Source organism: Rhineura floridana, chromosome 1 (genome assembly GCF_030035675.1).
Source record: "Rhineura floridana isolate rRhiFlo1 chromosome 1, rRhiFlo1.hap2, whole genome shotgun sequence".
In the NCBI taxonomy this organism is placed as follows: Eukaryota; Metazoa; Chordata; class Lepidosauria; order Squamata; family Rhineuridae; genus Rhineura; species Rhineura floridana.
In genome coordinates, this window is record NC_084480.1 from 302513652 (window position 1) to 302535269 (window position 21618).

At 44.6% G+C, this 21618-nt stretch overlaps 1 protein-coding gene across 3 annotated transcripts; it reads left to right on the forward strand.

Annotated features, from left to right (window-relative positions):
• The first annotated feature begins 392 nt into the window (after positions 1-392).
• On the forward strand, positions 393-21316 carry NTAQ1 (N-terminal glutamine amidase 1). Of its 3 annotated transcripts, none has more exons than XM_061606084.1 (6): positions 397-864; positions 4695-4794; positions 5715-5765; positions 6708-6853; positions 10255-10411; positions 11833-11941. In XM_061606084.1, exons 1-6 carry the CDS (start codon positions 770-772, stop codon positions 11842-11844), a joined length of 561 nt encoding a protein of 186 aa, XP_061462068.1. In that variant the 5' UTR covers positions 397-769; the 3' UTR covers positions 11845-11941. The 3 variants fall into 3 exon arrangements, with proteins under 3 accessions (XP_061462060.1, XP_061462068.1, XP_061462051.1); XM_061606067.1 differs by lacking the exon at positions 10255-10411 and adding an exon at positions 10058-10182 and having other exon boundaries at positions 399-864; positions 11833-21316; XM_061606076.1 differs by lacking the exons at positions 5715-5765; positions 10255-10411 and adding an exon at positions 10058-10182 and having other exon boundaries at positions 393-864; positions 11833-21316.
• Positions 21317-21618: the final 302 nt, after the last annotated feature.

Consider the following 21618-nt stretch of genomic DNA (forward strand, 5'->3'; position numbering starts at 1 on the left):
CACCCCTCTAAAATTAACAGTACAAATGCCAAGAAGACATAGCAATTAATAAAATTAAGAGCGCGTCGAAATAAGTCTTAAAATACATGCATGAAGCAGCAGTGCGGACTTCATAGCCCTTGAATATGTGCCCACCCCTGGAAAGTATCACAAATTATAAAAGCAGTCTTGTAGCATCTTAAAAGACTTCACAAATTTATGACGGCATGGGCTTTCGCGAACCACCGTCAGCTTCGTCAGCTGCCATAAAAGATTATTTTGCTGTTTCTGCTGGCCCAAGCACCCCGCTTGAAAGTTCCCTCGAAGCACCGCAGTCCTTTGCACGTTTCACTGGAAGCCAATGGGTGTCCAATAGGGCCTATTCTCTATTAAGGGGGTGGAGGATTGCAGTCTTTACAGGGCAACTTATTTGGGGCCTGGCTTCTGAGTAAGCATCCATGCAAGGGTCACAGTTGCAACGTCATTGCAGACGGCGCTTGCTACACCCCTGCTCATTTTATTTCATCTTCTTCAGGTTTTGCACGGACGTCCCTCTTCCGCACGCTTCTTCCCCTCGGGATTTTCAACTCTGCAGGGCTGCCGCGTTTCCCGGGGAAGGAGATTTTTGTAACTCACCCCGCGATCCGTTTGCAGCACACGTTGCGCGAGGGTTCCTGAGTCGCTCCAGGCAGCTCTGGCGGCTACGAGAGCGGCAGCCTCAGCCTTTCCTCGGGAAATGACCCCCCCAAATACATTCCCACTCCCCATTGCCAGCTGAGTGAGGGTCCGAATGGAGCAGGCGGCGTCAGGGCTTGCAGCAGCACCGGCGGTCTATCACCCGGCGGTGCCTCCTCGGCCCGCTTGTGTCTACACCAGCTGCTACTGGTAAGAAACCACCGCAGCATTCCATGGGGACAGGCCACTTACTTAATTCCAGAGCATCACAGCCCTAGAGAGGATCATAATGGCTGTAACACATTCCAGGCCTTACCATCCTAACAGGGGCTGGGGAATTTTTTTCCTCTGTAATAAATATTTTTTTTTGTTTAAAAGGGGGCAGAAAAAATTAGGGGGTGGCTTCCTGACCTCTTTCCCAGAATATCAGAAATTCTATAAGACAAAAAAAGCTTTTCCTTGTGAATTGTCAGTTAGCCTTATTACACCAGTTAGTGCAATCCTGTGCAGTTCTCCTTACAAGTAAACCGTACTGAGTTCAGTGGGACTTAACTCCCAGGTAAATGTGTCTAGGATTGCGCCTTTAAATTGCTAACAGTTCGGACTGGGAGAGAGGTTGAAGTGAACCTACAACTTAGAGGTAAAACATAGCACATGGTTCTCTACATCCATAAGGTCTCCTTGCTCAGTTCCTGGCAGTAAAAAATCTGCTGGATAGCAGGGAGGGATAGGAAAGGGTTACACTTTTGGATCATAAAATCAGAATAGTAGAGTTGGAAGGGGCCTATATAGCCAACGAGTCCAACCTCTGCTTTATGCAGGAATCCACCTTAAATCATCCCCCACAAGTGGATGTCTAGCTGCCTCTTGAATGCCTCCATTGTTGGAGAGCCCACCACCTCTCCAGGTAATTGGTTCCACTGTTGTACCGCTCTAACAGGATAATCTCTGCTGGTGAGGGTGGGCAGTGCTGGGCTCTCTAGATGGATCAGTAGCATCTAGATAAGGCAGCTCCACATGAATATGTGAATTTAAAAAAAATATTACATTTATGTCCCACTTATTCTCCAAGGAGCTCAAAGTGGCATGCATTGTTCACCCTCTCTCCATTTTATCTTCACAAGAGCCCTGTGAGGTAGGTATGCTGAGAAATAGTGACTGGCCCAAGGTCACCCGTTGGACATCATGGCTGAGTGACAATTTGAACTCTGGTTTCTCATGTCCAAGTCCAACACTCTTAACCACTACACCACACTGAGTAGAAGAACAAGGTTCTGTTTAAATGTGATAGTATTGTGTGAAAAGCATGTTCCTGTATTCATGAAGCATGCAGCTGGCATAATTGAGAAGAGTGTGCCCCAAGATCATATGCAGGTTGTATTTGCATGCCAGCAATCCTGTGTCCTGGGCATACATACTGCTGGTGTGCAGTTGCTGTACGTGTATTGGACCACTGGGGCATGGGTTAAGCATCTTTAAACATGGCACTAACTGCATGGAGCATCTCCATGGGTAAGTGCTTTTTCCAGAGCAATACTGTGTTTAAACTGGGCCTGTGTTATGTTAAAATCAGTGGGATTTAGTTGACTTGGGTTGCAAGTCTTCAAGACTGCAATCTGAAGCTTACTTACTAGGACACTAGAGTCCCACTTACTTGGACTTAAGAACATAAGAAGAGCCTGCTGGATCAGGCCAGTGGCCCATCTAGTCCAGCATCCTGTTCTCACAGTGGCCAACCAGGTGCCTGGGGGAAGCCCGCAAGCAGGACCCGAGTGCAAGAACACTCTCCCCTCCTGAGGCTTCCAGCAACTGGTTTTCAGAAGCATGCTGCCTCTGACTAGGGTGGCAGAGCACAGCCATCACAGCTAGTAGCCATTGATAGCCCTGTCCTCCATGAATTTGTCTAATCTTCTTTTAAAGCCATCCAAGCTGGTGGCCATTACTGCATCTTGTGGGAGCAAATTCCATAGTTTAACTATGTGCTGAGTAAAGACGTACTTCCTTTTGTCTGTCCTGAATCTTCCAACATTCAGCTTCTTTGAATGTCCACGAGTTCTAGTATTATGAGAGAGGGAGAAGAACTTTACTCTATCCACTTTCTCAATGCCATGCATAATTTTATACACTTCTATCATGTCTCCTCTGACCCGCCTTTTCTCTAAACTAAAAAGCCCCAAATGCTGCAACCTTTCCTCGTAAGGGAGTCGCTCCATCCCCTTGATCATTCTGGTTGCCCTCTTCTGAACCTTTTCCAACTCTATAATATCCTTTTTGACATGAGGCGACCAGAACTGTACACAGTATTCCAAATGCGGCCGCACCATAGATTTATACAACGGCATTATGATATCGGCTGTTTTATTTTCAATACCTTTCCTAATTATCGCTAGCATGGAATTTGCCTTTTTCACAGCTGCCGCACACTGGGTCGACATTTTCATCGTGCTGTCCACTACAACCCCGAGGTCTCTCTCCTGGTCGGTCAGCGCCAGTTCAGACCCCATGAGCGTATATGTGAAATGAAGATTTTTTGCTCCAATATGCATAATTTTACACTTGTTTATATTGAATTGCATTTGCCATTTTTCTGCCCATTCACTCAGTTTGGAGAGGTCTTTTTGGAGCTGTTCGCAATCCCTTTTTGTTTTAACAACCCTGAACAATTTAGTGTCGTCAGCAAACTTGGCCACTTCACTGCTCACTCCTAATTCTAGGTCATTAATGAACAAGTTGAAAAGTACAGGTCCCAATACCGATCCTTGAGGGACTCCACTTTCTACAGCCCTCCATTGGGAGAACTGTCCGTTTATTCCTACTCTCTGCTTTCTGCTTCTTAACCAATTCCTTATCCACAAGAGGACCTCTCCTCTTATTCCATGACTGCTAAGCTTCCTCAGAAGCCTTTGGTGAGGTACCTTGTCAAACTCTTTTTGAAAGTCTAAGTACACTATGTCCACTGGATCACCTAACTGGCCTGTAATTTCCGGGATCCCCGGAAATTGGACTTAACTTCCAAATAAATATGTTTATGATTGGGTGGCTGTAGGAGTTGAACAGAAGGGAGAATTCTGTCAGTTGCAGCTTATTCTGCCACCTCACACCAGGAGGTGGAAAAGCCACATGTTACAAGCATAATGTTACAAGCCACATGTTACAGAATGTTCTCCTTTCTTTCACATCCATAATTTCAACCTTCATGCATTAAAGCCATAGCCTGTTGTCCTCCAGAAGTTGTTGGGCTCCAGCTTCCATCAGCCCCAGCCAATGCAGCCGGTGGTCAGAGATGATGGGAACTGTAGAACAACATCATCTGGATGGCTACAGGTTCCCTACCCCTGCCATAAAGGGAACTTGATCACTGTAGGGAGATTATTCTGGTCACAATGAACTTTGATCAGTGTCCCTGGTATCTGTGTGTGGTGGGCATGGATTCTGGTAGAAGTAGACTTTGGCTCCAGAACATTTACAGATTAAAGTAAACACATACTTTTGAAAGTGATTGGACCAGACTTTTAGAAAGAGACATGCAAGTGGGATGAGGAATAAAACCCTTAAAGCATGGGGTGGGGAACCTCAGGCACAAGGCCAACTGCGATCCTCAGGGCTTCCCTATCTGACCCTTGGAAGTCTCCCCAGGTCACACCCCTCACTGCCTGTGCTTCGTATCCTGAATGTTTTTGCCTGTCTGGAATGAGTCCTTGAACTCTGCTAAAGCCTCTTGCTTGCCCGGATGGAGGATAGAGAGGGGTGTGTGCGTGTCTGTAGAAACTGGCCTACTGTAGAAAGGTAAAACTTGCATTCGTTGCTCCATCCACTTTTGCCTCTGGCCCCGCCCACCCACCACTGCCAGGGGCCTTGGGAAGTTGCCCAGAAGGGAATGTGGCCCTTGGCCTGAAAAATGTTGTCCATCCCACCTTCAAGAGCTTTTAGAAAATCCTACAAATTAATACGAGTGAATGTCTTGAGTATTAAATTTTTATTACTGGGGGAGAACATGAAATTGAAATCTAGTGGATTGTGTTTTGTTTTGCTTATTACAGTGAGGAAAATGTATGGAAGCTTTGCGAATACATCCAGAACCAGAATCTATGTCCTTTAGAAGAATTTTATGCTGTTTTCATTTCAAATGATAGAAAGATGGTGAGTTGTGATGTGGAACTGAACCTGAAATAATATGTTTGCTATGTCCGGATTAACAGCTGGGTCCAGACATGTATGTGGTAGTTTAGTAGTTTCCTGCTATAATACAGTGCATGCAGAATCGGGTGACAGCTGTTTTAGGCTGCAATCCTATACAAACTTATCTTGGAGTAAGCCTATCTGAAATCAGCTTTCAAACCTGACAAAGGCTGCATTCACACATAATGCTAAGACATGGCTTATTTCTCCAAAGCTTAGCATATTTTCCCACTGTCCTTGCTTCATGCCTCTGTAGTTTGGCAACCATCTGGTCTTGGAGTGGCCAAATAAACCATAGTTAAGCAAGGGCATTGCGTTCAGATGTGCACCAAACCATGGTTTAAGTAAGTCATGGTTAGTCTACATGGCTGAGTTCAGGCATTCAAACAAACCATGGCTTAGTGTTATGTGCAAACCATGCCATGTCAGTGTGTGATTAATCTTGACTGTGGTTTCTTCAAGCGAGCCAATTTCAAAATATGGACTATTAAGTTAGCTTGTTGGAACAAACTAAAGTTAAGATTAACCACAGTTTAGGGTTTGGACAACACACTAAGATGAGGTCCATCTAAATGGAAGCAGAAGCTTTCGATGTGCCCATCACAGCCACCCTGGAGGAGGGGAGGAAAGAGCGCACAAGCCTGAGGCTTGCTGTGGCTTATTGTAATGCTAAAGCATTTTAGTGTTAGATCTCCCATAGTCTTGAATGTTTGTATAGAGCTTATCAAGCACTCAGCATGGAGATCTTTGGGTCTCACTCAGCCTGTATTTCTCTGAAAAATCTTAGCTGTGTCACTTTTAAGCTATCTTGTAGTAGCCTGAACTCTTTGGTGTTGGTTTACTATACCTAAATGTAGTCACCCATTCCTTGAAACCTGCAGGTGCCACTTTGGAAGCAGCAGGCAAGAAGCGGGGGTCAGCCTGTGATTTGGGTGAGGAAATTCACAACATCCTTTCTATGTTTAGTGTTACAATTACCTCAGCTGCTGTTACTTCTACTTTAATTTTTTAAATGCATGCATTGCCTAAGAACTCATACATAAAAATGAAACATAAGACAGCTGTCACTCCAAAGAAAGAGAATTCTATGACCCATTTACAACCTCCCTGCATGACCTACATTTAAAAAGCCAGCTCATCCTGAATCTCAAGCTGTAGATATATCTAGATTTTACCCAATATTAGGTTAGAGGCTATATTAAAATGCTTCATTATACAACACACTGGCCTACTCTAAAGACTCTGAACCTCACTAAAATCAGTGACTTGTACTAACCTAGTAAATTAAATTAATGTCCTGATAGAGATTTAAACATGTCTTGCCTGTTCATGCTCAACACACTAACCAGTGCACTATGATATCAATCTTAGTTTTATGCTTCGGAAGTCAGGGGTGGGGAACTTGTGGCCCTCTAGATGTTGTTGGACTACAACTGTCATCAACCCTCACTACTGGCCATGATAGCTGGGGCTAATGGAAGCAAAAGTCCAACAGCGTCCGATGGTGTTTCCAGTCCAATGTATACCGGACACCACTTTTGCTAGATGTTGTGCAGCAATGAGATCATGGCAAAGGTAGGATTAGAAGCAGGAATGTTCCAGCAACTACTAGACATACATATATATATATATATAGAATCATTTTAAATAATAATAATAAACTTTATTTCTACCCCGCCCTTTTTCCAATAGGACTCAGAGCGGCTTACAACTGAAAACAACACACCATTAAAACATACAAAGTATACAATTAAAAATCATTTTATATGTTTTTATATTGCGTTTTATACCTAGACTGAGACTTCTCCCAGCTTCTCTTCCCCAATCATCACAGACGTTACCAATTAAGAAATTTGTAATATTTTTTCTTACAGGACTACCATGTTCTTTTGCTTCATGTGTCCAGAGACCAGAACTTTATTTATGACCTTGACACTGTGCTGCCTTTCCCCTGCCCCATTGACACCTACATTGAAGAGGCCTTTAAATCGGACAGCAATATTACTCCAGAATTTCGAAGGTGCGGACGGGAAGCACAAACATTGCTTGTGTGGCTTTAAGAACCAAAATTTGGGGCATACCAAAATTGGCATGGCACATTAGGGTCTGAGTTGGCATCTCCCAATTTTAAGACAAAGATACATGCTGTAAGAGTCTTATGACAATGAGGTACAAGAGGTGCGGGGAACCTTTTTCAGCCCAAGGGCCGCATTACCTTCTGGGCAGCCTTCCAGGGGCCGCATGCCAGTAGTGGGTGGTGTCACAGGCAAAAGTGGGTGGGGCAACAAATGGAATTTTTGCCTTTATACAGTAGGCTAGTTTTTACACAGAAGTGGCTCGCCAGGTGGAGTGGAGGTGCCACGCTAGCTTCCTGGCAGGTGACTGGCTGTTGCCTACCAGGCGGGACAGGTGTCGGAAATGTCAGCATGGTGCAAATGCATCATCAGGAGTCTCACTGGTGTATTTGCACCACAACGCTTTGCCCCTCTCCCAGTAAGCAACAGTAACCTTCCTGCTGGGAAGCTAGTGCAGCGACTCTGCCCCACAGAAGCCCTTGTCTTGCTCCACACAGTCGCACACCTCACTCTATTCTCCATCCAAGCAAGCAAGAGTCATTATCAGAGTTCAAGGACACATTTGAGCCAGGCGAAAACACTCAAGGAGGGCGCAAAGTATGTTTGGTAAAGGGCATGGCCAAGGAGAGTGGGTGTGGCTGAGAAGGAGGTACAGTCTGGAGAGAGTCCTGAGGACCAGACAGAGAGGGCTGCATGTGGTCCCTGCTCCTGGGGTCCCCCACTCCTGAGCTACAAAATAAAAGGAAGAAGATCAAATGTATACAAACAGTATCTATAGTGTGCTAATACCAAAAAATATGAAAAATTGTACAAGTACATAGCAGCAAATAAACAACAATAAATACTCTGCTGACTTTAGGATGCAGGCCTTGGGCTTGTAGAATGAAGAATGGCTTTCAGCCAGCTGATAGATAGACAGACAGATAAAAGTTCAGTTGGTAACAAGAAGCATGTTTGTTCTACAGAATGGCATGGCAGGTTTGAAGAACTGCACCTATTCTACAACTATCTTGAGACGACTAGTGCTTATTATTCATTCAAGCTGGAATCTGGTAAAGAACTGTTCCTAAGGAATGAGAAACCGTCAATCGGTTGCATGAACATGAGCAAAAAGCATTGCTGAAACAGACTTTTTACTGGTGATCTGTAGTTGATGGTTTCTTCTATTTCCTGTTGTTTGGGATACTTTATGGGCCTATAAAATTTTCATGTTGATTTATAGATATTATTTGTATATATTTGGGTCTCTTCCTTTATTGTGGTGCTCTCTGCTTACTTTAGATAATGGGTGATATTCCGTGTTAGTCCTACTCAGAGTAGACCCATTGAAGTTAAATAGACATGGCAAACATAGGTTCATTGATTTCAGTGGGTCTACTCTGAGTAGAACTTAGCTGAATGCAACTCAGAGCAGGGAAGGAGTTGTGCAATTGGCCCAGAGCCTCCAGTTGACCTTCTGACGGTGAATACTTCACTACGGCATGACTTTGTCCTGCACCATTTTTGGCCCCTGAGCCTGAGGCTTCTCACCCCTGTTTTAGAATCAGTTAAACAGATTTCACATTGCATCAAGGGCTAATGGGACAAAGTTGCAATAGCGGGTTCTCTCCCCCCCCCCCATTTTTCAAAATAGAAAATACAGCATTTACTTGTTTCTGCCTCCAGCAGTAAGTGAAACATGCAGTTCTCTTGTGAGGCAAAGAGCAAAAGAGAAATATTGTAGTTAGCAAAGCTAGCAATTAATTTTAGGTGGTGCTGGAGGTGAAATGTCAATAGAAGCCAGATTGGGTAGCATTACCTAGTGCAGGGATGGGGAACTTGTGGCTCTCCAGTTGTTGTTGGACTCCAGCTCCCATCGGACGCAGCCAGCATGGCCAACAGTCAGGAATGATGGGAGTTGTAATCCAACATAATCTGGAGAGCCACAGGCTCCCTGAGACCTAGTGGTTGGAGGGCCTGTTTCCCTCCCGCTAGACACACAAGTTTTGAAGTCCCATCTTCAGATGGTACAAGATCATTGCCCTCCAGTTTGAAGATCGCTTTCCTGGACAACTAGCAAGAAACAACTGTTCCCAGTTTAATATCTCTGAGGGTAATTGCTGCTTTTAGCTGACTGCCAGAACATAATCAATGAAGGGGTAGAATGCACCTCCCTTGAGAAAGAGTTTCAGAACTTGGGTGCCACCACAGAGGAGGCCCTGTCCAAGATGATCCCCTGCTGTACCTGAAATGGCAAGGTGACCCAGAAGAGGGCCTCCAAAGGAGATTTTAAATAATGGTTAGGTTCCTACGGGAGCACTAGTGGTAGTTAAAATAAAATATAGGTATGTGGGCATGTCATCAAATGTTTTGTTTTTCCTCTTATATTTCTGCATTTCATCAGTTTTGTAACATCTGGATGTAAAAAAGGGGGGGGGCAAAGGGAGGATGGGATACTTTCCTTGACCATAGGGAGTCTGCTTCAGCACAATCGATAAAGCATCTTGTGGGACGAACAAATTCAAATGTGTGTACTTCATCAGGTATACTGTGAAAAAGCTGGCTCTTACCTAAAAAAAATGCACAGCAATACATTTGTTAGTCTTTAAAGTGTCACAGAGCCACTTTGTTGTTTTTGCTTCCATGTCCAAAATACCATATAACTGTGCAGTTCTATATTGTCTACTCAGATGTAAGCCCAACTGTGTTCAATTGGGCTCACCTTTAGATAAGTGCGAATATGAGGTGTGGGGAACCACCAGATCTTGCTGAACTACAGCTCCCATCTGCCCCAGCAACCAAGGCCAATGGGCAGGGATGATGGGAGTTGCAGTTCAGCAACATCTGGAGAGCAAAAGCTTCCCCACACCTAGGGTATAAGATTGCAGCCTTAGGATGCCCCCACATAACCTGAAAGCAAGTCCCATTGCACTGCAAGTTTCAAACGTGATTTAAACTGAGCTTCAAAACGTCATTTGTAAAATGTACATGCTTAAAGAGGATTATTTTAACCATTCACAGTTCATTATATTTGAGGAGTTTGATGCCTAACAATTAATATTTGGTTCAGCTGTAGCTGAAAATGCTAGGAGCAGAGTCAGCCCACTGCTTCCTGATGTTTCTGGTGCGGACTGTGCAACTCCCGTCACTTAAGTGTTTGGCTTGTTTAGAAAAGTCAGGTTGGTTCGAGCCGACGTGTATCTGAAGACGTTTGCTTCTGACCGATCCCACATGAAAGATGCCAGCGGGAACTGGCTGAAGCCTCCTCCACTGTACCCTTGTATTGAGACAGCAGGTATGCACTTCTTTTAACATCTTGCCTGGATTAGCTTCCAATACTCCTTCTGTTTTAACATTTACTTTGCAGGCAAAAAGCATTTCATTACTTTGACAGTCTGCTAAAAGCTCTGTTGAGATACAGACAGAACATGGCCCTTTCTCAGAAATTAATGGAATCAACCCAAAGTCCATATGGCTTGTTCTGCTGGTATCCGTCACCCTTGTGCAACCAAGAACATCCGCAGGTAGATTTTCTTGCTTGGAACTGCATGTACAGCTGGAACACAGATGAAGCCACGCTGTGTGATGTACACCCAGATGTGAAGCATCCAATGCTTTCTCCCCACCTACATTGCAGGATATCATTGTGGGTTTGTGTTTTCCATGCTGTCTTGTACTCTGGGTACAGCTGCATATCTCCACCCACCAGTTCGGGCTACGAAGGATACAATCCTATGGGTCATGGGGGCCATTGGATATTTTGGAGCGCCAGCTCCAGTGCTGGATCCCTGCTGCCAGGGTGGAAAAATCCCATGTGCAGCTCCTACTAGCATCTGAGCTCCAACATTGGTAGGACCAAAAGGGGCGTGTCAGGAGCAGTTTGGGGCCATTTCAGGGAAGGACAGGAAAACCATTTGGAGCTGAACCCGGCTGTCTAAATCTCTCCCTCTGATTTCTCTTCCATTGTTCCAATGGGAAACTGTTTTTAAAAAGTAGGGGTGAATCTAAAAAGGATAGGGGAGTGCAAGAGCCTTTCTTGCACAAGCACAGCAGGGTATAGGATACGGTGGCTGGAACTTCCTTTGGTTTTTGTCCCCCTTAGGATTGCAGCCTTGGGGGGGGTATCCAGCTAACTCATTCCGTCAGTGCATTTATACTTGATCAATTCCCCCCCCCCCGTCTTCCCCTCACATGATCCTTAAATCTGTTCTGCGTTTCCCTCCAACCTGCCAGAGCAGACTTGTCAGGGTACGGGGCACACCAGGGGGCAGAGAGGGGCGTAAGTTCCATTGTGCAAGCGTAAACCCTTGCGCTGACAGAACAAGCACACCATGCCTGTTCAGGGGAATTGTCTGTAAAGCTCTTGACCAGATTCCTCTCTGAACTCTTCCCTTCTTTTTAACTGCACACCTCTGTCTCCAGTTCCTTCCTTGACCTTAGTGAAAATTTAGCTGGTTTGTGCTAATCTCTTGTGTGCACAGGGCTTGGAGGAATGCCTGCCAGCGCATATCTACACGGCCGCATAGAACATAGAAACATAGTAAGCTGCTTTATATACCAAGTCAGGCCCTTGGTCCATCTAGCTCAGTATTGTCCACCGTTCTTCAACCTTGGGTCCCCAGAGGTTGTTGGACTACAACTCCCATCAGCCTGTTGGGACCCAAGGTTGAAGAACGCTAGTCTAAACTGACTGCAAGTGGCTCTCCAGGATTTCAGGCAAGGGTCTCTCCCAGCCTTACCTGGAGGTGCTGGGAATTGAACCGGGGACTTTCTGCATGCAAAACAGATACTCTACCACTGAGCTATAGCCCTTCTCCAGAAAACAGAGCTGAAACTGTCTACAAGCAGCTGGATGGCTGAAAGCTCTTTCGGGGCTATTTAGGAGCCTCTCCCACCTAAGTGCACTTTTAATACCTTTCTCTTTCTTTGCACTTTTTTTTTTTAGACTTCAAGATGAACCTAGATGACTTCATCAGTATGAATCCAAATGTCGGATGGGGATCCGTGCTTCCTCTCCCTGAATTTGTGCAGAGGTTTGGCAGTCAGAACTGATTTCAGCTTGCGATGAAGGACAGTGACAAAGTCAGTTTGATGCATGCCATTTGATATATTGCATCACGTGTTTTAAAGTTGGACAAATAGTATTGGTTGTGTTTGGGGAAAATAAAAATAATGTTCTGAATGGAAAAAAACCTTTAAAAATATATATATTGAAAGGAGCCAAAGGAACATAGGAAGACTCTGGTATAAGAGTCTGTTCATCTAGCTCAATATTGTCTACCTTGACTCTGGCGGCAGCAAGCCAAGGTTTCAGACTGGAGTCTCTCCCAGTCCTACCTGGCTGGGGATGCCAAGGATTGAAACTGGGAACATCTGCATGCAAAGCCGATGTTCAGCCACTGGGTTATGACTCTTCCCCTGTGAGATCCTTCATGCATCAGAAGATAAGCCTGCAAACAGAACTCCGTTGGCAGAGGAACATCTGCAGGCTGCAAGTGAAATGAAACAGCTCAGGGGTGGGCAATCTGCTGGTTGGCCTCTGGGAGATTTGCAGGAGATCAGCAAAGATTTCTGACTCCCAGTTATTTAATAATGGGGGGAGGAAGACTCCCCTCTTACCCTAAATTAGACTGCTGAAATGAAGAAGGCTTGGGCAAATTAGGCACAGATTTCTGTGTCTAAGGAATTCCCAGGCGCAGAATTCTTTAATTCTAAGTATGCCTTTTGCACCAAAATCTAGGCGTTGGATTATGAGGTTCTAGTAAAAACAACAACCCCAAAGCAAATCCCACAAGTCTGAAGTCTGCTCCTGCCTGAAATAACTGGTCAGGTTTCCTAGCCACTTAATACATTTTAAACCTAGCTTTCCTCCAAAAAGTTCAGTGTGGTGTGTATGGTTCTCCCATCCCCCTTTTAGAAGGTTAATAATATAGGGAATAGAAAGGAAGAGGATAATTTATTTTATCATCATCATCTTCATCTAGATGTGTTAAGTCACTTGTTACCTGAGGATAAGGAATTCGGTTATAGGAGGAAAAAGTGAATGTAAAAGGACCAGGGAGGAGGGATGAAATAAACTGAGCAGTTTGGGGATGGGGGATAAGGTACAAGTTGTGTGTGAAAGGTGAATGGGAGAAGAGATGATAGGAGATGAGTAAATATGCTTTGAAAGGCATGTGGGTGTGGGAAGGGGAAAATATAAAAGAAAAAGGCTCTCTTTAAAGCTTTTGATCAGCAAATTCTGCCTAAAATGGGGAGGCTGAGTCACAATATTTCCAAAGCAAATTTCTGTACTTAGCTTGAGGAAAGGTCGGCATAGAGCTCCTCACTGCAAGGAAAATACCGTGGCAAAGAATTTTAGCAAATTTCCAAAAAAGAAATTAGATATCAGTAGAAAATGATGAGGTAATTGTCAGCTGATTACTCTGCACCCATCTGCCACCATGTTGTGATCAGCTCTGCCCCTGCACTTCTGTTTTGTGACTGGTGGGCCTCAGTAGTTTTCAGCCATCTCAAGTGGGCCCTAGAAACAGAAAATCTGAGAAGCCCTGGTTTAGTGAAATGAATGATCTGTGGGGTCATTGTGGCATGTACTGAAAGGCCATAGCCAGGACAAATTGACAATGGAGAAATGACATTTTCATTTAGACCTGAATGTTCTCAAATGGATTGATTACAAGATCGCTGGAGCTCCTTTATTACATTTCCACTCCAAGGCCAGAAGAGAGGCAATTTATTTTCTATGTATGAAAAATGTGTTGAGTATTGACCTACATCATGCATTGGATGGCTACAGGTAATAACATTTCTTTACTACTGAATGCAATTAATATTTTGCATGCAACTCAGAATTTTGTCTGGGTGCAGTTTTAACTTGAACCAGCGGAGAGTACTTTTAACATTAAGAAAAGGGGGGCAAAGAAGTTTTTTAGAGGTTTGCTTTACTCTCTCTGGGAAATAGGACTTATAGGTTTTTTAAAATGCATCGAAAGCTAGTAAAACTTGCATGACTTGAAGCAACAGCAGGGGGAAAGAAATTTTGTATCACGAGCAAGGCTGCCTCTATCATTCTCTCCTTCAACTGTCTTAGAAACAGACAGGGCAGATAGATAAAAGGAAGACCATATCCACATAAAAAAGGTAAAGGTGTCCCCGCACTTATAGTGCAAGTCGTTTCTGACTCTTAGGGTGATGTCTTGCGACATTTACTAGGCAGACCGTTTATATGGGGTGGGATTGCCAGTTCCTTCCCCGGCCTTTCTTTACCCCCCAGCATATGCCGGGTACTCATTTTACCGACCACGGATGGGTGGAAGGCTGAGTGGACCTCGACCCCTTTTACCGGAGGTTCGACTTCCTCCTTCCATTGGAATCAAACTCCGGCCGTGAGCAGAGCTTCGGCTGCGTTGCTGCCGCTTACCACTCTGCGCCACAGAGGGCCTTAATACAATTAATGTATTCAGGTAACTGAATGGAATTTATGGCCACTACCTTAGATGGCTCCACAGGTGCATTTGCACTGCCCTGACCTTGCTCCTCCCTCCCAGTAAGTAGACACATTAATTAATGGGTGCCAAGGTTGGGTGCCACTGCTCACCTGATCTCTCGGTCACATTGGAGCTGCTTACGGGGTGGTGTGATGATACATGTTACTGCATCTTGAAGATGAATGAAATCTTAAGAGCAAACATGTCAGCAAACGTTAAGATCAGTTGATTGATTTTATTTATTTATATTTGTTAGTTGCTTTCCTTGCAAAGCAACCCAAAGTGACTTACAACAATAAACATTAAAACAAACAAACCCATTAAAAAACAGCACAACAACCTAATACCATATCAGTACAGATAAAGATAGGTCTTGCAAGACCTGCCGTCTTAAAAGGCCGCTGATACCTAAAATCCTTCCAATTAAGGACAACAGCCCAGGTAAAAAGTAAAGTTTTTGCCTCGTGCCTAAAACTAGATGATGATGCCAGGTGTACCTCCCTGGGAAGAGCATTCCAGAAGTGGGGAGCCACCACTGAAAAGGCCTGTTCTCATGTTGTCACCCTCTGCACCTCCCTTGCAAAGGACGCATGGAGAAGAACCTCAGAACACAGGGTCTAGGTTGGTTGATGTGGTACATTGATATACATATATGCTTGCTTATTAATAAAATATTCTCTCTAAATTATTACACTGAATTTGGAACTTCATATAGAAAACAACAAAAGAGGTAGAAGGGGGAGGTCAGCCCGGTGCAAATGCAATGGCAGGAACATTGCCTTGGCTTTGCTGGTGCATTTACACCGCTTTGACCTGGCCACTACCTCCCCGTAAGCAGCAGCAACATGACCAACCAGAAGTCATATGAGTGCCAGCACCAGATTGCCCGTTACAGGACACATTTATGGAGAATATGTTTATCAATAGCTGTTAGCTAAGTGGAACCAGCATTTTTAGAGGCGGTGTACCTATGAATACTATCTTGCCTGAAGGCTTCCCAGAGGCATCTGATAGGCCGTTGTTGGAAACAAGCTGACAGGCTAGATTGGGGTGGGAACCTGTGGTGAAGACTACATTTCCCATCATCGGATCATTGGCCATGCAGACTGGGGCTGATGGGAGCTTGAGTCCGACAACATCTGGAAGGCCACAGTTTCCCCACCCTTTATGGATGTGGGTCTGGCCTGACATTACACTATGCTCTTATTCTTTACTGGAATTATTTTTATGCAATCCAAGGCACACAGAGGCTTGTTTTCTTTATACGACTTCTCCATGAGCATTGGTATTTTTTAAAAAACATATAGGTCGAACTCTCTCTCCTACAGATTTGAGGAGCCTATTTTCTGACAGTCTTTCATATTGTTTCCCCATAGGGGTTTTATTTGTGTACATTTTGTTCAGCATTTTGGTTACAGAGCTGGAGGTGTCACTTTACCATTGACCAGGGGTGGCTAGCCCTCAATTTGGGCAGTCTGATCTGCCCTGCCCAGCAAAATTTCCAGCCCCCCTCCAAGACTTCACCAATTTTGGCAACAGTGGCAAAAAGAAAAAAAAGTAGTAGACGTGCTGGAGTGGGCAGAGCCCAGCTATTAGGAATGCAATTCACACCCTCCTTGGTCATCTGATCGATCACTTGAGTGAAGAGAGGTTGATAACTCATCCACTGCTGATTTCCACAGATCAACCGAGGATGGGGGGCTATGTGTATCCTCCTCTGTGTGTGCATACGTGTGAGAATTTGGAGTGACCACACCCACTGCTAGCCTATGGCCCCCAGAGGTTGGTCAAGGGTGAATGTGGCTCTCAATCCAGAAAAAGACTAGGCAGATAGATAATTCTGGGAAGCGACTAATACTGTGTTCTAACACTAGGTGTCACCGTTTACAGTTTGTCTCAGAAGAACAAAGTTGCAACTATGGAACTACCCACTTAGAGATTTTTGAAATATTAAGCAGTGTGTAAATGGTTTTAAATGAATGTCCATTCTCATATACATGATTTGAATAGAGTAGACCTATTGATAAATAATATTGATGAATTCATGAATAATCATATGCAGACGACTAAATGAGTGACATATGTTCAAGCCACATGGAAAAGTGTATGCAAACTAATTTGTTTATTAGTTACAATACTACCAATTAACCACAAACTTTCACTTTTTATTGGAATTTACATGATTTATAGCCTAGGCAAACCCTGGGATGCCTGGAACTCCCAAGTGAAAATGCCATTTAATATGTTTGGATGCTTCAGTTACCAGCAACTGAATTTTAAAAAATAGAAATTAAAAAATAGAACTTTCCCACTGGGACTAGAGGAAGGGAATTAGCTGGTGGGAATAGCAGAAAACAAAAATGCTTGTGTGTATATATGCAGTCCTGTTGTGCATTGCAGAAATGTCATATTTTGGCTACAACCCACTTAACTATTCCTTTTAATAAGTCTTCTCTTAAGTAAACATGGCCTGGATTGCATTCCTTTGGTGTGTGTGTTTTTAAAAATATTTTCTGCAACTTCCAAATACAACTCCAAAGCAAACACCGTTTGTTTTTTTCCCAGCCAGCTGTAAGAGAAGGTTAACATCTCTGCTCATACTGCAATGTAGGGTGTTCCCTGCATCTCTCCTGCCCATCCCAACTGTCTAGACACCTCTCCAAGCTAGCATTAACCCCAGTCCCATCATTGTGTTAAAAATAAAGGATTTATACATGCGAGGCTTGTGGCGAAAGAGATTGTAGGCTCCGATTCAGCCCCGCAAGCCAGCTGTTTTGAGGAAAGAAACATTTGCAAGAAAATGGACCTGAGAAAATCCTAGAACGTATGCAGCAAAGTGCCTCATTGACACTGAAGATGCAACAAGAGGACATCCTGTTAAGATGAGGATCATAGAATATGGTTTCCCTGGGTTAAATCAACATCTACACCAAAACTTTGTATCAGATGATTCTCTTGGGAAACCTTAGGAGTTTTAGCTTGTGGAAAAAAATTGGTAAGGATTTCAAGGCTCCCCTCACAGAAATACATCTTCTGTTTCCTGGGCAGAAACTACAATGAAGACTGGAATCCTAACTCCACTTACCTGGGAGGAAGCCCCACTGAATTCAGAAGAACTTACTCCTAAGTAGACATGGTTAGAATTGCATTGTAAATCACTTTAAATCTGTTGTGTAGATATGCTCCCATCTCCATCATATTTATACAGTGGTAGATCACACTGATTCTGTTAATCTACCCCATGACTCAGAAGAAGCCTTTTAAATCGGGCAGGGGACATTTTTGACCACCCTGTGGGCATTCCACCTGTCAATTGTGATGTCATCATGGCCACCACCCCCTGTCAAAATCCCTTGTGTGGGGTTCCCATGCTTAAGAACTACAGCGCAAAGAGTGTTGCCAACCCTCTGGTTTTCAACCCTCCCTTCATTTTTTCTTTCCACCCCTGATGTCAGAGGTGCAAAGGAGAAGTGTAGTGAGGTTCGCTGTGGGCTCTGAAGCTTGCAAAGAGCAGTGAGCAACAGTGAAAGGGAGAAGTGGATTCCACTCAAAGGAAACCACTTCCCCCTCTTTAAGCAAAGCACACTCCTACTGAGGAGCAGTTGCTTGCTCTAGCAAAGGAACAATCGGAAGCCCACTTTAAGCTCCAGATTGTTCCTTTGAAGGTTTGCCCTCACCTGCCCCATACCTGAAGTCATACATGACATCAGGTGCAGGGTGGGTCAGTGTGGCTTCACCAAAATGGCCAGGCAGGCCAGGCTTGGCCTGTGGGCTGGAGGTTCCTCACCCTGGCTTTAAATGGAACCTGGCTAGTCTTGCCATGGCCTGATGATTATTGGCTTGTGGTACCAGAGGTGGGCTTTGTCATTTTGGGCACTGGTGTTACAGAATGCACTCCCTGCTGAAATAGAAGAGGCCCCATCTGCATTGGCATGCTGCTGGATTTTGAAGACGCACCCATTTGCACAGGCAATCCTTGGAGCTCCCCACCTAAGCCTCCGGTTCCAATTGCTGGGTTGTTCTGATGGGATTGTGTTACTGCATATTTTAATTATGGATGTTTATATTTTAATGTTTGCATAACGTGTTTACGATTTTGTAGCCTGCTTAGAAGCCTGTTTTGGCATTAAGTGGTATATAAATGAATTACACAGCCACAAGAGTGGCTGTATACTATAGCCAGCATGGATTTTTTGTATTCCGCAATGTTAAATTGAAAATACCCCCATGTCATTCTGATGCTTCCCATAAGCTCATTTCAAAACAAAACCTTACAAAACATACAGTCTTGAACTCAGAAACGCTTGCTTAAAAACCCTCTAAATTTTCATGGCGATACACAAAACAGTCAAGAGAATTGAGAGTTCAAAGAGTGAAAAGAGAGAGAGAAAACCCACATCCCTGTTCGACTTTTTTCTGTCAGAGTTCTCATTTTGTTGAAATTAATTAAAAATCAGCCATGTTCACAGAGTACCTGTAATCCTAATACTGATCTTGCCCCATACTCTGACCTTCATCTTCTGCAGTTTAAAAGTTAAAAAAAATGCCTGGCTGATTTTTAATTAATTTAAGAAATTTTACATTGAAGTCAATAAGCCCGGGCATGCTCAGTAAGAACCAACTGTCAGTGTTCTAAAAGCCAGAGTCACAGCTGTTGGGCTTGACTGATCAGGGGGCCACACCCACACCAGACCTTTATTTCACGTGAGACAGTCACTGCTCCCCTCAAAGAATCCTTGGAAGTGTAGTTTGTGAAGGCTGCTGGAGTTGTTACGAGACTCATTCCCTTGGCAGAGCTCCAATGGCCAGAGTGGTTTAATAGTCAGCTGCTCTGATTTATTTATTTATTTAAAATATTTCTATTTTAACCAGAAACTCAGAGCGGCGAACAACGAAGGATAAAATAGAACACAATAAAATAAAATTTACAACCTCTACATGCAATCAATATAGTTAAAAACATACAAAAAACTAATGCTTACAACATAATTTGTTAAAGTTCCTATTCCACGTTCAATTTAAACGCAGTCCGAAAAAGGATCGTCTTAACCTGGCGGCGGAATGCCAAAAGTGAAGAAGACAACCGTACCTCCGCTGGCAAAGCATTCCAGAGTCTAGGAGCGACAACAGAAAACGCCCTGTCTCTGGTTCCTGATAAATGAGCTGGTGAGACTGAAGGGATCATGAGAAGTATATCCTCAGAGGACCTCAAAAGATGGGAGGGTTCATAACGAAGCAACCGATCGGACAAATAGACACGGCCCAGGCCGTGTAGGGCTTTAAAGGTTAATACCAGCACTTTGAATTGAGTCCGGAAGCAAAACGGCAGCCAATGGAGTTGTTGTAATAAGGGGGTTGTATGAGTCCGAAGGCCAGCCCCCGTCAGCATTCTCACTGCCGCACGTTGAACCAGTTTAAGCTTCCGAAATGTCTTCAAAGGCAGCCCCACGTAGAGTGCGTTGCAGTAATCCAACCGGGATGTAACTAGGGCGTGTGTTACTCTCGTCAGATCGGACGTCTCTAGAAACGGGCGCAGTTGGCGAACTAGTCTTAGCTGGGCAAAAGCGCTCCTGGACACCGCAGAGACCTGGGGTTCCAGGGTCAAAGCCGAGTCCAGAAGCACACCCAAACTGCGAACCTGAGTTTTTAGGGGGAGTGTAACCCCGTCCAACACAGGTAGGTTCCCTATTTCCAGGCTTGTCCCACGACTGTCGCAGAGCAATTCCTTCTTGTCTGGATTTAATTTCAACTTGTTCTCCTTCATCCAATCCATCACTGAGGACAGACACTGGTTCAGGGGCTGGACGGCTTCCTTGGCATCAGGAGGAAAGGAGAAATAAAGCTGGGTATCATCTGCATATTGGTGGTATTGAACTCCAAACCTCCGGATGACCTCACCCAGTGGCTTCATATAGATATTAAATAACAAAGGAGACAAAACAGAGCCCTGTGGCACCCCACAAGTCAGGGGCCAAGGAGCTGAGCAGGAGTCTCCAAGTATTACCTTCTGAGTCTGACCCTCCAGGAAAGAGCGGAGCCAACACAAAACAGTGCCCCCTAGTCCCATCCTGGCTAGGTGGCTCAAAAGGATATTATGGTCAATAGTGTCGAAGGCCACTGAGAGATCCAGGAGAATTAAAAAGGACACACTCCCCCTGTCTAGTTCCCTGCGAAGGTCATCCACCAAGGCAACCAGAGCCGTCTCAGTCCCATGGCCAGGTCTGAAACCAGATTGGAATGGATCGAGATAATCCGTTTCCTCTAGGAAACTTTGCAATTGAATGGTCACCACCCGTTCCACTATTTTACTAAGAAAAGGTAGATTGGAGACTGGTCGATAGTTACTCAAACACAATGAGTCTAGGGAGGGTTTTTTCAACGATGGTCTTACAAGCTCCTCCAGGCAACTTGGAAGAGAGCCTTGGTGAAGGGAGGCGTTAACTACCCCACATACCCATGTGGCCAGTCCACCTCTAGCTTGTTTCAAGATCCAAGATGGACAAGGGTCAAGTGGGCAGGTGGTAGGCCTCATTCCGCCAAGAAGCTTGTCTATATCTCCAGGTTGAACAAGTTGAAAAGAATCCATCTTAATAGGACAGACAGAGGCCAGAGGTGTATCCTTAGAGACTGCATTAATATTGGCGTCCAAGTCGGAGCGGATCTGATCGACCTTGTTCGCGAAATATGTGGCTAATTCTTGACAACGAGTTGGAGAAGAATCCTCATTAATTTCGGAGTGATCGCGGTTAAGTAGACCTTTGACCACTCGGAATAATTCTGCTGGCTGATTGAAGGCTGAAGAAATGGAGGCCGTAAAAAAAGCCTTTTGCGCAGATCGTCTTGAAGCCGAATAAATACTAGAAAATATTTTAATGAGAAATCGGTCAGATTCGCTGCGAGTTTTCCGCCACCGTCGCTCTAGACCCCTACAAGTGCGTTTCATCGCCAGTAGCTCGCTGGAAAACCAAGGAGCTGATTTTGCTCTGGCACGCACAAGGGGACGCTTAGGGGCGATTGTGTCTATGGCCCTGGTCATTGAACTATTCCAGAGTGCGACCAGAGCTTCGACAGAATAGTTTACTTGAGGGACAGGGAATTCCCCAAGAGCTGACAGGAATCCAACCGGATCCATTAATCTCCTAGGGCGGACCATCCTAATAGGTCCCTTCTCCCGGCAGAGGGTATGAGTTGCAGTTAGTCTCTGTGAGGGGAACAGGGCCTCTCCTAGCAACTCTCGGCACCCT

What these genes read in the sequence shown, in the direction of transcription:
- NTAQ1 (XM_061606067.1), top strand. Translation starts at nt 770, where the DNA reads ATGGAGCAGGCGGCGTCAGGGCTTGCAGCAGCACCGGCGGTCTATCAC. An exon ending in TTTCAAATGATAGAAAGATG is followed by an intron (nt 4,795 to 5,714) that starts GTGAGTTGTGAT and finishes TGAAACCTGCAG; the next exon opens with GTGCCACTTTGGAAGCAGCA. An exon ending in CCCTTGTATTGAGACAGCAG is followed by an intron (nt 10,183 to 11,832) that starts GTATGCACTTCT and finishes TTTTTTTTTTAG; the next exon opens with ACTTCAAGATGAACCTAGAT.